The 18,473-nt window shown below is 41.7% G+C and overlaps 1 protein-coding gene across 1 annotated transcript in view; it reads left to right on the top strand.

The window, feature by feature from the left end:
• The window catches only part of NDUFAB1 (NADH:ubiquinone oxidoreductase subunit AB1), a 45,153-nt gene that overhangs the window by 25,800 nt on the left and 880 nt on the right, over positions 1-18,473 (top strand). The window contains exons 3-4 of the mRNA XM_044089234.1: positions 1,666-1,753; positions 6,050-6,153. Coding sequence (XP_043945169.1) covers positions 1,666-1,753; positions 6,050-6,141 — 180 coding nt within the window. The 3' untranslated portion in view covers positions 6,142-6,153. The remainder of the gene's footprint in view (positions 1-1,665; positions 1,754-6,049; positions 6,154-18,473) is intronic.

The raw sequence follows: 18,473 nt of genomic DNA on the forward strand, positions 1-18,473 counted from the left end.
AGTTCAGAAAAGATCAAGTCCCCCTTGTGGTTAAGGCAGAGAAAGGGGTGCCGAAATAGTTGGTAGATCAGTACATTGCATGATACCTTATACGGTTTACCTTTACAACACCGAATCACAGTGGTGTGATTGCTCATATGAGCGATCGTAACCACGAAAATCAAAACGGCGAGAGTTTTACATGTTCAAAACTTAGCAAATGGCAAAGCAGATTCACTGATTTTTGAACATAAATGTAAAAAAACAAATGTAATAAAGTGTAAAGCAGGGGAGCAAGCCCCCCACACCCCTGTACTTCAATATTCTAACTCAGAGATCGCACTACAGTGGGGAAAGAGACCATTTTCTGATCCCCACTATGGTGCAATCTGCCCCAAAATGCCGAATCTGTAATGAGCAAATGTCAGTGTACATTCGCTCATTGCGCATTCAAACCTTTTTTCCATTCGGCATTTGCAAACTTTGCAAAATGGCCTTTCGGACAATTGCTGTTAGCCCTTGTGCAAAACGCACAAATGAAGGTAAACCTTCTTAGACACAAGAATTGAGGATAAATTCTTAATCTGGAGGAGACAGTAAAGGAGTGTGATTGGAAAATGAGGGTTATACTCATGGAGGGATTATGCTTCATCAGGATGAAAGATGAGTTGGGGAAACTGCAGACTGAGGGAGTAAACTGAGGGGTGAGGAAAGTGAAAATGGGGGGCAGTATGACTAGCTACATATGAATGAGAGAATTGACAGTGTGTGAGTATCAGTAGAGGAAAACAGCTGGCATACAAGAGGTGAAAAGGAGAGTAGTAGGGAGTTGGGGGGTACTGAGCAAGATGACTAGCAGAAAAGACCACAAGGGTAGTAAGGGCAGCAAGGCTAAAGCTGTAAGGAAATTGGCAGAAGGGAACCAGAAAAGAAGCAAGGGCTTCTTTAAGTGGATAATAGAAAAAGAAAAGATGGTCAGACTAGTCAAGCTACAGAAAAATATGTTTGGAGATCAGAAAAGACCGAGGGAAAACAGATGAATGTTTCAGTCTTCCCAAAGGAAAACAAGAGGGATGCCATGCTGGTAATAAGGCAGGGAATAATGGGGATAGCAATGGACAGACCAGGTTCATATAGAGGAAGTTCGGGGGAAGCTGACTGCCTTTAAGAATCGTAACACAGAGCAAATAAGTTGCCTCCTGGAATCTTTAGATATCTGGTTGGTGTTCTGGCAGACTACAAAAAAGATAGTTGATTTGCAGCAGTGATAGATGACTGGAAAGATAGCAACTGTGGAATTCATGTATTTTGGGGTGCAGAAATAAATGCAAGGAATGCCAGGACTGTTGGCATTTGTTTGAAGTAGACCTGTTTTGTGTATTCTAAGCTGACTTTTGAAGTAAGATAATGGAGGTTTTCCATCAGTTTTTTGTGCTCTCCACTGTTGAGGTCTTTCGGTTTTTACAAACTAGTGTGCCTATAGCAAGGTATGGAGATATTTCTGCAGACAGGTCTAAGTGATTTTTTTTTTTTTTTTTTGTAAAATGCCTTTCTTAATTTCTTTGATATTTTGCATTTATCCCTTGAAATGTCAACACATTTTCTATTGGAGCTTAATTATTCTAAAGTGATTTGATATGATGTCTTGCATAGAAATCGACTTAGTGTTTTTTAAATTTTTTTCAGCTTGCGGTAGATTCTCATTTCATGAAAGATCTAGGTCTGGACAGTTTGGACCAAGTAGAAATCATCATGGCAATGGAAGATGAGTTTGGTAATTTTTATTTGTATTTAAAGCTTTTAGATGTGAATTGCTGTAGAAATGAATCCTGACAACCAATGAGGATCTCGTTCCTCAAGTGTTTGAGTAAACGTCATGTTCTGTTAACCAGCTGGCTGAATAATTTGTGTCCATTATAACCTTTCTGAGTTTGTTTTTTTTAGACCATACAGCTAGAGTCTCTAAAAGAAAACTGTTCATTCACCACCTTGTCTTTTAATTGGGGTGTGCTGAAACTGCATCAGTTGTAGGGAGTGCTTCACTGGTTATAAAACCAAATGCCATTTGCACATTTGGTACCATCGTCTTTTGGTTTTAGTTCTAATCTAATGTTAGGGGGTCCCGAGTGTTCTAGCAGGTAACTTATTCTGTCTGTGCTTATGGTGGAGGTGGTGGTGTAAACCAGAGCATTTTTATGCAGTATCTGAGATTTTCTACTACCTCCCTGACTACATTCCTTTTAAGCAGTCTCTCATTCTTGCACATTCTTGACATTTAGCATAAGACAACAGTCTTGTATGATCTGAGGTGAGAGAGCACTGCTTATGCAAACTGCAAAAATACTTTTGGATCTTTTTTACGGTACATGTTCACTAGTGGATCTCATGAGCTAACAAAACCTTGTCTGCATTTCAGTTTTGATCAAAATTCTACAGCAATTAAAATGTGCATTATTTATTTTGAGATAAGTATTTGAAGTTGTGAGGTATTCCAAGCTTGGCATCACAATTTAATATTCTTTGGGCTATAATAAAATAGAACCAAGTGCATACATTGAAGCTCAAACGGAAGTAACACTCTTACAATAGTATAAATTCCTATTGCATAAACCAATGGTATCTCCTAAATTTACCTGCATAGGTCTCTGTTTAGACCAGTACAGATGTTGTGAGGGATAGTGGAGTGTAGGTGTGGAAGATGTAAAGTTATAAAGTATTGGCAATTCCAGTTTAATTACCTTAGTCTTTAAGTCCTGCATAGTGCAGGTAACATTCTTGCCAGTTAAGAATATCCTTTCCGAAAGGAACAGAAGCAGAATTGGCATACTAGAATGTGATAGCGTAAAAGCTTTGTAGTTTGAGCAGTTATATGAAGCAAGGCAGTTGTCAAATCTTATTTTTGCAGTTGATGCGAGTGTCAAGTTCACAGCCAGGCAGATGATTGAGATGAGATGTTTGCTAGTTAATTTTTGTATGTGACTGCAGAGTTTCCAAATGCAGTGTGTATGCTGGATTGTCCCACTTTCTTAGTGTTGAGAAGGTAGAAAACCAAGAAGGATTACTTTCTCCTGCCTCCCCCCCCCCCCCAAAGTCTTCTCTGTATGTTACAGAAGATGGACCATCACTATAGTAAATATACAACCTTTGTAGGAAGAGGTTCATCAAGAATGACCAGTACAGACTTGTAGTTAAACTACTCTTGGGGAATGGTAATGTAACCACAGACAGTAGTATCTTTATTTGAAGACGTGGACCCAGGTGTTCTAGCCGAAGTTTAGTTCCCATGCAAAGGTGTTGAGTGAAAGCATGCAAAGGTGTTAAGTGAAAACAGTCATGTGCAGAGTGGCATTATATGAAGAGACACTAGTAGTACCACAGCTCTAATAGAATGCTAGAAACTGGTGGAGAGTTCTTTCTGTGCTTCAGATGGTAACAATTCTGCACAGTTGTCTGACTGCCCTGAAAGGTTGAGTTTGCAAAACCATCTGTGCATATTTAGACCACAAAGGAAGTGATGGTTGAGCATCTGTACAAAAGACTTGGTATTTCCCACCCAGAATCTCTGACTTTGGTCATGTATACAGTGGAGATAATGATCCCTGAAACTGTCTACTTTCTTCTACAGCACTGTAATGGAAGTTTGAATCTGTAGCCATTTAAGTGCCAACCTGACGTTCTGGAGCAAGAAATTTAACACAATAGAGCCCGCAGCCCAGAAGTTATTTTGATGGAGGTAATGGCCATTGAAAGGTCTTTTAGGACAGGAGCACAATTTTTAACAAAGGTGGCATGTTTAGGAGGAGGAAAGATGATCTACTGTAACAGTAAATGGAATAGAATTATGAAATTGGAGACCCAGTGTGAAGGTGTGCCTTGCAGACCTTGAGGAAGGAGGAAAGCAAAAAAAGCTTCTTCCTGAATGTAAAGTAGAACCTAGTTAACTTTTTTCCCAATAAACATCTTTATTAAATTATCATGTATGCTATAGATAAACTTACATTTATATAAATGAAAATCAAACGTTGATACAACTTTAGTTGCAAACATACATCGGACACCTTTGAAACAATTGTAGTTGCAAACATTTTATATATTACTTATCTATCCAGTCAGTCAGTTAAGCATCATATGGCTCATTCAAATCCTGCCTCTTTGCTCTGCATATATTTATTTTTATTTATTTTACATTTGTTAACCAGGATAGTCCACTGGACAAGTCCATTTTCAGTGGAAGCCCAGGGAGAAGAGCTCCAAGCACATGAATAACATAACAAAAAAACTACAACGTTTACAAAGTATATTTAGATACAAAATGCAGTGAGCCTTAATAGTAATATATTCATAACACAGCAGTCACAATTAGTGAAAAGAGATATCTTACAGTAATAGTTTCATTAGTCTAAAGATATATGCATATGTATGTATATAATGACCTCCATCATATATTGTTCCCACAATTCCCATTTTTCTTGTGTAGTTTGCTCCCTCCCTTTTCTAAAGATCCCAATTCCAATTGTTTTTCTCTGTTACTATATTCACTAGTAAATTTGGTCAAGACTTTGATTTCCCATTTTCTAGTAATTGCTTTTTTGGCAGCCATCTTAATTAGACTCAACAAGGCTTTATTATGTCTAGGCAGTTCCGATGCTGTCATAGATGGAAAAACATCATCTCACCAGTCAATCCAATCTGCTCACCCAGCATCTCCAACACAGCAATCCGCAGGAAATCCCTAAAGTCTACCAGTTCACTACACTCCTAAAAATATGTTCCCAACCACCTCTTTCCTGCCCATCACACCTCCAACATTGCTATCCACCTCAGGAAAATCTTGTCTACTTGAAGTATAAAAATACTTGTAAACACTTCAGGCAAAGATCTTGCATATTTGGGAGATGCACATGTATACCCCCATCGTTCCCAATCCTTTCTAAGCTCCTCTGGTTCTTAGTTATGTAATATTTTGTATGCTATACTAAATATTCCTATTTTAACAGCGGCTTCTGTTCTAGATTCTATTAAAAACTGTACCAGTGCTGGTCTTTTAACAGCCCCCTATCAGCCCTTCATAGGGGAGGCAATCTGTCAGTCCAAGTAAATTCTTGGCTTCTTCCCAAACTATTACCTTTCCCTTTCTGGTTATTTGCTCCCAATACCTTGGTTCCTTTGCCAGTATTCTCCAATAAATTTCAGCCCCTCTTGCCTATTATCTGTATCCCTAATCAGTCATCCCTATCAGCAGAATTTTTCTCCATTCTCATGCTGGTTTAGTTCTTAGAATTCTCCCTGCTATTTTATAAATATAATACTCTGGATGGATGTTTTTGTTGAGTCTCCATCCAAAATACCAATCACTCCTGATTTCTTGAGCTTCCCCCAGTATCATCCTTACTCCTTTTCACATTGAATTATAGCTTTCTGCTTGTGCTGTGTATAAGAGCTTTAACTGTGTTGCTCTAAAATACCCCTTCAAATTGGGTAAAACATCAGTATTTGTTTGCTTTCACTATGACTGGAGTTGTATTTACCTGTAGGTGCTGCCAACTTTAAAGAGTGAAGGTTTGGAATAGGGATTGGCTGTTTAGGATGAGAACAGTATCCTGAAAGGCTGAAAGCATGGATTTTTTTTTTTGAGGGGGTGTGTTTTGACTGGGATTTAGGAGGATCTATACATTTTTAACTAAACTAATTGCCACGTTAATGTGTAGACACTCTGGTATAGGTTTTGAAAGTATTTATTTGCAGAGGCTAAGTTCTTCAGAAAAAAAAATCTAGCTGGCAGACATTTTTGCAAGTAACTTCTGTGTTGTGTGTCTGTTTTGTTTTTTTTATTTATTTTTTTGCAAATATAAATGCTGCTAATAACTTTCACAGTGACTTGTATGTTTTTTTTAAATGTTAAATTAGTTTATGCATTGTAGTCCTGTATCCTTATAAAAATTGACAGGCAGTAGTATAGCTGATTTGTAGTATAGGCCACATTCTTGTGTACGCCTGGTGTGTGTCTGTATTAACAGAAGCTGCAGGATAGCATTGACATTTAACCTGATGCATTTCCTTATTCTGACAGGTTTTGAAATTCCAGATGCAGAAGCAGAGAAGCTAATGACTCCTCAGGAGATTGTAGATTATATTGCAGACAAGAAAGATGTATATGAGTAAACCTTTTGTTGGGTAAGTTGAAGCTGCAGTTCATTTTAAATCATATGGAGACTGTCGGTCATAGTTTTTTTTTTTTTTCTTGTACCAATTCCCTTGGTTGGAGGTAACATACTCTGGACTGGTCTGGTTGAAGTTTGGTTTTACAGAGTGCTCTTGATTCTACAGAGTTGCTTTTTGATACTGCATTTAAAAGATGTAAAGTGCAGTGAATTAGCAAGGAGGAAGTAAGGATAGCTGTGAAGAGGATGAAGAATGGACAGGCTGTTGGCCCAGATGACACACCTGTGGAAGCATGGAGGTGTTTAGGTGAAATGACAGTGGAGTTTTTAACTAGATTGTTTAATGAAATCTTGGGAAGTGAGAGGATGCCTGAGGAATGGACATAGTGTTTTGATACTGATTTTTAAGAATAAGGGTGATGTGCAGAGCTGTAGTAACTACAGGGGGATTAAATTGATCAGTCACAGCCTAGGTTCATAGGTAGGTACTAGGCTATCTGCCCGAGGGCATTTATAAGCCTAGCCAGAGTGTCTGCTTTCACCGCCCCATTGATTGATCTCTGTCAAGCAGAGCCAATGAAGTGATCCCAGGGGTGTATTTTCTGTTACCCATCCACTCGTCAAGGTTTCTCTTGAAGAGTGTTAGTGAGGGGCTCTGCCTGATGTAATTTGGAATTTTGTTCCAAAGCATGGGGAGTCTGTGACCGGAATCTATCCCTTCAGCATGTTCTATTTATTGTTGTGGTGAGGTTTAGCTCACCACAACAATAAATAGCGTGTGGCTTGCACTGACTTGGAAGAGGGTAGTGAGACCAGCTATGTTATATGGGTTGGCGACCGTGGCATTGACAAAAAGGCAGGAGTCAGAGTTGGACGTGGCAGAGTTAAAGATGTTAAGATTTGCACTGGGTGTGACGAGGGGGGACGGGATTAGGAGTAAGTATGTTAGAGGGTCAGCCCAGGTTGGAAGGTTTGGAGACAGAGAGGCAAGATTATGTTGGTTTGGACATGTGCTGAGGAGGAATGCAGAGTATATTGGGGAAAAAGATGCTAAGGATGAAGCTGGCAGGTAACAGGAAAAGAGGAAGGCCTTAAGATAAGGTTTATGGGTGTGGTGAGAGAGGACATGCAAGTGGTTGGTGTGACAGAGCAAGATGCAGAGGACAGGAAGAAATGGATGATCCTCTGTGGCAACCCCTAACAGGAGCAGCTGAAAGAAGATTTAAAAGATGTAGTGAAGGGTGTGTGTGTGTGTGTGTGTGTGTGTGTGTGTGTGTGTGTGTGTGTGTGTGCAGCTCTTCCTTATGCACCTGCATGCCCGTTTCCCCTGGTTCCTATTATGTGATCGCAAACGCATTTTGTTGAATGGGTCCCTCTTGAATGTAATAGAACAAAGACAAAATAGCGAAGTGACTTTTAAGCAAATTCTTTCTGGCTGCTTCTGTTACTTTGCCATTTTCGGCACTGTACTGCGATCTCAGAGTTGGCATATTTAAGTAGGGGGGTGTAGGGGTGCACAGCCTCCCACGTTATGTAATGGTTTAAATTTTTTTTCCCCCCTTGGAAAAAAAATTCTGAGGTTTCGACATTGTAAGCTTTTGCTTACATGGGGTGAGTAATTATAGTTCGCTTTTGTAAGCATGCGCTAATATAATATAGACCCCGTCGGTGTGTATCATTATACTGGCTGTTTATTCTATTCACTGTAGAATAATGATCAGATTTTATACTTTGAGATGTTGCCACCGTTTTTATGCCGGTTATGTTTTCCTTGCTTTTCTGTATCAGTTTAACTCTGCACCAGTTGCCTTGGTACAATTTTTGCATTCACATTAGACCTTTGCTTATAGTACACCACAGACTTTCTGCATAACTACATTCTTTTTCAGCATGCTGTTAAATGTGCTGTGCACCCATTTACTGTCTGTCTTTAGTCAGTCTGAACACTTTAGAATTGGACTGTAGTGTCTGTAGTTCTTGTAATGGATTGGACCCGTTACTGCAAGTCTCTCTCATGCTCAAGTATGATTAGTTATGAATGTAAATTTTTCCTTTTTGTTGTGTTGGCACACACGTATGTATTTTAGCCAGATGGACAAGATCTTGTCAGTTATGGTAGTATACTAAGGTAGCCTGGTAAACCTTGGATTAATCTGGCAGAAAACCAGGAAGCAAAGAGTGATTGTGTGGTATGAGGGCTTTGGTTATAGGAATGTTGAAGGTCCTTATGGTAACGATACTTTATACAAGTTATTTAATGCCATTTCTATTGTTATCTTTAGTTAACTTTTGTTTTAAAAGTTGTGCAGCCCTGTTGCGCGAGAGTTGTAGCCCAAAAATTGGAAGGAATGTAGAAGTTTTAAAAGGAGACAAGGGTTTATAACACTTGCTGCCTGAACATGGAATACATTTGAAGTCCTTGTGAACCCATCTGCAGCTTGACTAGCTAATGCAGATTTCATGATTGTGAGCACAGTGCAGGCAGAGTCCATGTAAAGTTTTAAGGGTGGGCGATGTAATAGTAACACATCTGAAATGGTGACATGTATGGAGCTATGTATTAGACATATGATGAAGTATGCTGGATATGTAATAAAATGCAGTCAAAGGGTAACATGCCTTCTATACCATTTCATGGACAAGTGTTGGCAGTAAAGGCATAGCACAGAGTTGCATTTTGGCAATGAATGTGTTGTCTGCAGATCTGTTTAATGTGATACAAGCAGAAAATTCTGTGGTCTGTAATTTGATATCCCCCCTCAGTTGAACATGAGATATTAAGCTGGTGTAGTTTTCCCAAAGCAAATGTGTGCCTGTACTGCTTTGGTGAGGGGTTGTAGTGGACTACCGGTTCAGCGGGGTTTATTTTATAAGGGGCTCCAAACAACCACTTTTCTTCCATGGAGGCTGCTTGTCCGTTTGGCAGTACGTATTTTTTTTCCAGTGAAAATGGCTTAAAAACAGAGCTTCAGTTAGTACTTCTACTGCAGGTGGGGATAGTTGATAGACATGTTGGAGTGAAAACTTGCTGAAAATCATTTTTTTTTTTTTTTTTTTAATTGTGCCATTTTTTAAATATTAACAACACTGTTCCGTGAATATTGTCAGCTTTTCAGAAGTTCATAGATAAGTACTAGGCTAACTGCCCTGAAGGGCGATTTTTAACCCTCGCCAATAACCTTTGATCAGAATAAAACCCTGTATCTTGTACCCATGACGCAAAGACCAAAACCATTATGTCAAACTCTACCCATACCTATACTAAATAAGTTCCTAGGTTAATAGCCTTGTTGCCCTTGTGGGCCATTTTAAGCCTAACCAATTATCCCATCTGAGAATCAAACCATGCACCTTGTGTCTGTAAGGTAAACACCTCCGCCATTATGCCAGCCACCATCAGTGCCTGTGAAATGGCATGAATTCTGTATTTATGTACTTTGACCATCTTGCGTGTCCTATGTGTATTCTGTCAACTGCAGAATTACAAAAATACTTTGGGTCTGAAATGGAGCAGTTTCCCACACAGTAGCTCTTAAATGTAATCTTCTGAAACCACAAACACCTTCTAGACAAGGCAATTTTTTTAAATTGCCCTAAGCAACCTCTGGAACACTGATTAAAAAACATGAAACAAGGCACATATTGCCAGATCCCACTGTCTTAATCTTGTAAGCCAATAGAGCATACCACCACACAACTTGCTGTTTTAGTCATAGGAGGCTCCATTGTGAGCGAGAGACACAGATGTCCCACTCACCAGGCTAAGGAGAGAGTCCTGGTTAGTTGACTCTCAAGGGCCAGGATTTGCCTGTCAAAGTTCCACTCACGTCATTGGATCGCAAGTACCAGTGTGACTGTCAGTCTGTGTGGGTGCAGATGACGAACTGAGATGTACATTCTGGGACTGTATGAAGAGAGACAAGGTGGAGCGGTCAGGTTTGTCTCGGGTTGGTATGAGTTTAGCATTGAGCAGTATTCTGCCTTTGATGCCATAACATGAATAGAAGATTGGCTTTAATAATTACTTTAATTTTTGGTGTCCCTCTATGTGGGTACAGCATTTGTCAGCATGGGAGGACATGGTCAACAGATCACACTTCTTTGCCAGGGATGGTCTGCACCTCTTCCCTTTAGACTTTTGAACGTTGGCTAAAACTTTGTCCTCTCCCTTTGTGCCTTTTAAGGCAATGCCAAACTAACAATGCAAAACCAGCCCTAAGAAATCTGAAGGTGTTGCTGATCAGTGCCGGACATCTAAACAATAAACTCCACTCCCTCCAAGCTCTATTCACCTTAAAGAATGCAAGCATTCTTGCAGTTACTGAGACATGGTTTAAAGCCATGGAATGCACCCTGGTAGTACAGGGCTGCAATGTCTTACACTAATTTAGACCAGTTACCACCCAGGCAGGGACTAAGGGTGGTGTCTCAATGTTACATTTCAAACAATTGCACCTCGAGGCAAGTCAAAACAGGATGATGTGCTTGAGCTTATTCACAGCCAAGTTACCATAGGCAAAGTCTCGAGTCACATCATTGCAAGCTACAGGTCCCCCTGTATGACCCAGGAAACCCATACAACTTACAGAAACTTAGAATCACTTGCCATTCAACCCAGTCCCATATTCATGGCTGACTTACCCCACTATAAACTGGGAATAATACATAACCCTAAATGTATAGGCCCAGAGATTCCTGAAAGTTGTCAGTGGAAGCACCCTGAACCAGGTAGTTTGTATACTGACCTAAGTGAAACCGTACTGGATTTGGTTCTTGCTAACATGGGACAAATTGGAAACTATGCCTAGTGTAATGTCTACTCTGGTAAGGTTGAACCATAAAGCTGTTTTTGAAATAATTAAAACTAGGGACCCCTGCTAACCCTAGAAAATTTAGGAATTATTATAAGGCCAGCTTCCTACTATTGAGTGGTAACCTGCCAAAATTTCAGCCCCCCCCCCCCAAAAAAAAATCCTGAGAGCACTGCTGCCTGTGCAGAATTGTTCAGAAACCATGTACAATTATGTCCATAGATGTGTAGAAGCAGCTGTGCCTACCAAGAACAAACCTGGATGGAATTCCAGTATGAATAGGTTGTAAAGCAAAAGGAAGAAAGTCTTTGCAGTAAGGACGTGTAGTGGCCAAAGGGATAAAAAAAAACTCTCTCAATCTAAACAACTCTGAGGACAAAGTCTGACATGCCCAAATTTGAGGTAAAAATAAACCCCCAAGAACAACCACGAGGATTTTTTTATCTGAAACCTCAAAGGCGGGTACATTTGCAATGTGCAAAACTACTTGTAAAATGTAGGCACCTACATTGAGCCAAAGGATATAGTAAGTGTATTGACAGTCATTCAGCTCCAGTTTTAGCCCCCCCCCCCCCCCCAACCATCCTTCTGAAATGGAATCAAACATAACCTCCTAAAACTATCACTAGAGAACAGATCTCCAAACACTGTCTAAGGCCAAAAATACATCCGTGGGCCCTGATAATATTCCAGGGTATTTCTTAAATGGCTTGAAGCAAACAAATCATGACCACTAGAATCTCTATTTAATCATGGTCTCCAGACAGGCTCCATGCCATGCGATTTGAGAAACTGCAGTGGTAATCCCCTCTATACAAAGGTGGGCTATCTACAGGCCACAGAATCTACAGACCCATAAGACTGAGTAGTCTCCCTCATGCAAAGCTATGGAAAGAATTATCGTAGAAATGATTAACTATGACAGGGAATCTTCAGACATTGTCCAACCCAGTTTGGTTTCATCAAGGGCAGGTCATACCTGCTGGCCTTGGTGGACCTATTCGAGAAGGTCACCAAAGCAGTGGGCAAGTGACTAGCAAAGATCCTTAGGGCTGTGTTCTGTGGTCACACCTTTTTGGCATCTTCTCCTTTTGAAGTTGAGATCCAACATCCAAAGTGTCTGGCTGACCAAGCTGATTGCAACCTAGATCAGTCATATAACTGCCCCAGGGGTACAAATATCCCATAAAAAGGGCTGGCTGACTGGTTGCCAGGCCACATTCTGAAATTCAGTGCCAAGAAATGCATAATAGTACCTTTTGGGAAGTTAGCCACCCTTGATCCCCCCCCCCCCCCAATCAAGAGTAGAAGAGAAGGTCCAGTTGTCAGGAATTGGGGTGTGCACAGGCTGTAACCTGGCTGTGGTAGTCATTCAGTGTTGCACAACCTTATAAGCAAGGTTAAGGCATCTAGGTCCAAGGAAGTCACTATTCAGTGTATTCAGTCACATGTGCCTAGTCGGATACATACTGAAGGGGGCACTGTACTCTGTAACAACTGGAATGTCCACAGACGTTCTTCACAAAAAGGATGCAGGACATAGGACATGTTTATGTGGATCAACTCAAAGCCCCATCCCTGTTCTTTGTCTTCTACAGACTGAGCGGTGATCTGTGTCTGGTGGGCAAGGCATCCTTGGATCGTGTAATGATGGACCTTCAAGGACTTGTCCTGTTTATGTTGCGGACAAGGTTCATGTTGATGGGATCAGTATATGTCTCTGAGAATACCCAATCTCTGGAACAGGCTTCCCATCCATGTGAGGCAGAGTTATTCCCTAAACTAAAGTGTAGTTTGGCTTAGTGGATTGGGAAACAGAAATTCATCCCTGTTCTGGTACCTGTCCCTAATGGACAAAGGCAGCTATAAATGCTTGACCACACAAGCCCTAGCCTACGTATACCACTTGGAATAGTCTTAAGGTCCCGTCAGGTTTGGGATGCATGGTTAGACTTAAAAAGGCCCTGTGGTCATTGGGCTAGTATACATCTGTAAAGACTGGTAGGGATGGGTGAAGGCTGCCAGCCTAGCCAGATAGAATTGTGCAGATCATTTGTAAATGTGAAATGTTGAATTTGTGGCAGCATTGCCATCTGCTGTAAATAAAGCTAAGTCAAGGATTTCTTGTTGGTCCTTTTAAAATTATTTCTTCACTGCCTTTCATGTTTACAAGTCTGCTCCAGTCCGGCTTGATGAAGGCTTCCTGCCTATTGTTTTAAGGCTAAAGTTAATGACCCAAATATACCTGTGGAATGTCCTTTATTTCTCTCTCAGCCTGGGAATACCAGGAAAGTGTAAAAGATGATGTAATGTTTATCAGAACTGCAATAGCAATTTAAACAGTGAGAACCAGAGATTGAGCATTTTTGTCTTGATATCCAACTCAGCACTGCCTTATGCTCTCTTTTTATGCAAGTAGTACTTTAGAACTGTGTTTTCTCCTAGAAGTAGCCTGGAATTATAAATATTAGACTGTTTTTTTTCTGTGATGTCAGAACTGTACTACTGATTTATAAGTAGTTCTGTGTGATCTCTGAACTCTCTTGACTAGCACTGACTGTGTAGTATAAAGTACTGTCTTGTGGTTTTAATTTATTAAATATTTTAAAACCTTTTAACTGTGGCTTATTGTGTAGAGATAAGTTAAGCTCTAGAGTACCTTGCATATTTATAGAGTTTATTGTACGAAGCTACTCCATTAAGCCTTGACTGATTAGTCACACCAATTGGATGATAATATTGCACAGTAATAATGGGACACCCTTTTAAGGGCCTTTGGGGTAGCTGATATTAGCTGGATGGTGGCAGTAATTGCTACCATATAGTCTGGGTAAAAGGGGCACAACTGGAGAACCTGTGCCAGCCTTCCCCAGGAGTGTCTGTGTGGTTGTATAAACTTTTCAGTGTGTCTCAGCTACTTGGGCAGGGACACAAAGCACTGGTTGGACAGAGGATGCTGGAGATTTTAGCTTGCCCAGCTAGGCTGAGATGTGGACCCTATAGCTGTGCCAGTGGGGGAGTCTTATTGGGGACTTTGGGAGCGACCAGCCCCGGACTGACTCTGATCTCTGTGTGCTCTTAAGGGAAATTGCACTTTACTGTGTGTATTTAGGTTCATAGGTTGGTACTGGGCTATCTGCTGGTTTCTTCTTGCTTGAGGAAGGAGTCTTGGTTTTATTTGGGATAGCACGGTCCATGCAATCCTGAAGATGCATATAGAGTGCCTTGGTGTAGGATTCCGCATCCTAGATATCATTACCCTTCTGCAAGGGAATAGTGAAGCTTTCCACTTCGAATGCAAGTTGTTTGAAGTTTGCTTTGGAAAGGTTTTTGACTATGGTTTCTTTGATTGGGGGAGGTGGAGGAGTGAGGATGTCCAGGGTTCAGTTTGTGGAGTGAGGGTGTCCAGGGTTATCAGTTTGTGGTCGGATCTGACCAAGGAGGGGGTGATAACTGGTGTGGTACAATGAGCGCCCATATTTGTGATGATTAAATCCAATATGTTGTCCCCTCTAGTGGGGGAACATACTAGTCGTTCAAGGGCATTTGAATTTATAAATTCTATAAATTGCTGAGCATAGGAGTTGGAACATTGGTTGTTCGCCCAGTCTATACCAGGGTAGTTCGCCCAGTCTATACCAGGGTAGTTGAAATCGCCCAAGATTATGGTGTTGGGTAGGACCTTTATATTTTCCAATGTCTCAAGGAATGCAGAGTGAGCATCTTGGGACATGGGCGATCTATAACAGTTATCCTTGTTATCCTTTCCTCGTATATGAGACTGGTGTTAGCGGTGAGTATTGAGGCTCCTTGATTTGCTGAGCCAGGGCACAGTTGTCACAACATCTAGGAACTTAATGCAACGATAACTTGGCACGTTTAACTTTGGGGCTATTAGTATGCCCTCGTTTGCTGTTTTCTTTTAAAAACATTGCTTTTCTGGTCTCCTAAGCTGTGATTTTATTTTGCATAGCCTGATGTTTATACCGATTTGTTGTCTTGCTTTATATCTTTCAGCTTTCATCGGAAGTTACTAGGCTTTTGGCCCAGATGCCCTTATAAACCTAGCCATGAGTTTAGCCAAGTTAGCACCCCAAAGCCTCTGTCCAGCAGAGAGACAGGTGGAATCCCAGGGGTGTATTTTCTGTTTCCCATCCAGTTATCCAGGTTGTGCTTAAAAATGGATAATGAGGTCCTCTGCTTGGCGTGGAGAGGGAATCTATTCCACAAATAGGGGAGTTTCTGCGACACAAATATGTCCTGCCAACAAGTCCTATTGATGTCACAGACCCGGTTGATGTTGCGCGTGCAGGTAACTGGAGTGGAGCTTGACTTGTGGATATCCAGCTTTCCCATCAAGGTGGGGTGTGAAATTGTTTTGTATGCCAGACAGAGTTCACCTCTGAGGAATCTGATTGAAACTGAGTAGAGGGACAGGGCTTTTAGCTTGTCTGCGTAGGTTAGATGTTGAGGCCTTGCATTCTTCTAGTGAGGAACCTCTGTGGTCTCTCCAGCTGCTGCATGTGCTTTGAGAGGTACATGACGAAGGGGGCGTTGTACTCAGTAACTGGCCTTGTAAGGGATGTTATGACCTCCTTGTCCCTGGATGAGATACTCTTACTTATGAGGTGGGACTTGTAGAAAACTTTCCATACAACGGAAGCAGCATGGTGGTCGTCAGGTTGCCATCAACCTGAGTGCCCTGATCCCTCATGACTAATTGCATGCTTGGGACGTTATTAATGTAATTAATATGTGGGAACGTGTCTGTCCCCAAAGGGATGATGCATTTTTGACATTCTGCTTGAGGCCATGTTTCTGTCACCAGTCATTTGTTTGGGTGAGACCCACTTGGTGGATGTCCACATCACTTGGGGAATTGATGACTGCACCCAGCTTGCAGTGAGTTGCAGACTTGGTCAGCCATAGCCCGCTGGTTTTGGCCTGCACCTCGGAAGTATATCCTGAATAATAGAGGCCCCAAGACCGATCCCTGGGGTATGCTGCTCATTACAGGTCTACTGCTTGAGGTGGCTTCCCCTATTTTGATTAGGTGGGCTCTATCAGTGAGCCAGATTGTTACCCATCTGGTAACATATGGATTGATGCCTAGTTGAGAGAGTTTATCTACTATGCCAGAGTGGGGAATAGTGTTGAAGGCTTTGGCCAGGTCAGGTTAGGTGGTGTTCCCCATCTTCCCCTCGTCCATGGCTTTGACTGTCTCAAAGAAGTCGACCAGATTTAATGGACATGACCTCCCCTTGACAAAGCCAAACTGTGTGGGGTTGAGAGTTTGGAGGTTGTCAATGTCCCTGTTAGAGGTCCATGTTCTATTCCATTGCCTTGCAGATCAGGCTAGTTTAGGTGGTGGGAAAATATGTGAAGAAGGCCTTATGATTGTCTCTAGTAGATGTGGCCCATTTGGACTTGAAGTTGGCTTTAGAGGATTTCACTAGTGCTCTTATTTGCTTGTTCAGGCTAAGGAAAGATTGCTTCCAATTGGGCACCTCCTCTTCCTTGGTCCTGGACCGCAGTCTCTTCCTTTTGTTATATAGTTTATTGCAGATGCCCACCAGACAGGTTTACTCTTCCTTGCGGAGGATGATTTTATCCTACCAAGTATTCCTGATTCCATGCATCTATGTAAATGCTTGTATAGTACGTTGGTGTAGAGTTGGACATTGGTGCCAGTTCCTACAGAGGGGGAGGGGGCTGTGAAGCTGTTTACAACCTCCAGAGGGATGGTATAATCGGCTTTGGAGAAGTTTCTTTTGTTTGACCCTAGCTTGGGGGGGGGGGGTCAGGGGAGATGGTAACCTTCGAAAGGTATCGCTTTATGATCTGATCTTACCAGGAAGGATGATGCTGTAGGGGTGCTGCAGTGGTTACTTATGTTGGTTAATACCAGGTCCAAGATATTATGACCTCTTGGGGGTTTCAACTAGCAGTTCCAAGGCATATGCATCGATAAAATCAAGGAATCTCTGGGGATTTGTGTTGGCATGAGTAGTTTTTCCATTCTATGGTTGGGTGGTTAGTCACCCAGGATCAGGGTAAAGGGTTGAATCGTGATAGATTCCAAGATGTCCGGATAGGTGGGGTGGGCATCTTGAGTCAAATTTGGGAGTCCATAGCTATCTATGATTTGAATAGGGGGTCTTGTCAATGGGTAAATGCACCTGGAGTGTCTTCTGTGTGTCATACTGTTTGACCAGCCTGGAGGTGTGTTGTCTTTAATGTGTTGAAACTCCACTTACTTTGGCTTTGCTGCCCACAGTTTGGGGTCTGAATATATAATAGGATGAGTAACCAGGTAAGGCTGGGATGCTCTCTGCAGCTTTGAACCAGGTTTCTGTGACTGCACAAGTGTCCACATCTTCCAGGCTTAAGAATGTTTGCAATGAGTGCAGTTTCACGTTTATACTGCTAGCGTTTAGCAGCATGACCTTTAATTTGCGTTTTGTTGAAATTTTTATGTTGGTAGTATTGACCTTATAACTTTTTAAGGGAAAGGCACTATGGGGAGGAAAAGCCTTTGCCAGAAGCCTGAAGCTCAAGCGAGACAGATGCAGGCCATCTCTAGCAAAGCATCATGGTCTGTTGATCATATCTTCCCAGGCTGTCAGGTACTGGATCCCCCTGGAATGACACCAGAAACTAAGCCAATCGTTAGTCGATCATTTTCTGTTTGTACTGAGGCATCATTCTGGGTGATGGTAGAATGCTACTTTAAGGCTAGGCACATACCTGCCTGGGAGACGTACTCAGCGAGCTCAATCATTTCTGTCTTCATATACTCCAGGGAGGTACATCTCGAGTTCATGCCAACCTAGAGAATCATTTCTGTCTTCATATACTCCAGGGAGGTACATCTCAAGTTGTTCATGCCAACCTAGAGTATGCCAGAGTGATATCGGTACCTGTTGTTGAGAGACTTTAATGCGTGTGAGATATGGTGGATTCTGGCACCTGACAAACTACTAACCATGGCTTTCTCCTTATTAAGCCTGGTGAGGGGCACATTTGTGTGTTTCATAATAGTCTCCTGTGACTAATATGTTGGATTAATGAGCCCTAGTGGTTGCAAGACACCGGTGTAGCGACTGTGTGTGGTATGTGGTGTGGTGGGCTATGGATTTTGCATGTGTTTTTGCCTCTGAGGGCTCCTTTGTTTTTTTTTTTTTTTTTTGTTGAACTTCCGTATATGTGGGTGTGTGTTGTGAAGTTGTGGGTGGTGGTTGAGATGTAGTGATTGCGTTGACAACCCTTCTCAGTGCCAGATATACTGGCTTGTGATGGAGAGAGCATAGACTCTAGGTTCTCAATGTAATTGCATCTTTCTCAAATTGTGTTCCTAGGTGGTGGTAGTAGTTGTCTGTGTACATGAGGCGGTTGCTAAATTGCTGCACTGTCTTAGAATGCCCATATTAACCAGGTTGGCAGGAGAAACTGTAGGAACTTGTTCATCCATCCATATTTGTCAATCTAAGGGAGGGGGGTATGTCTAAAGCCCAAGTGCATA

Source organism: Protopterus annectens, chromosome 12.part0 (assembly GCF_019279795.1).
Source record: "Protopterus annectens isolate FY-2018-M chromosome 12.part0, PAN1.0, whole genome shotgun sequence".
Classification (NCBI taxonomy): Eukaryota; Metazoa; Chordata; order Ceratodontiformes; family Protopteridae; genus Protopterus; species Protopterus annectens.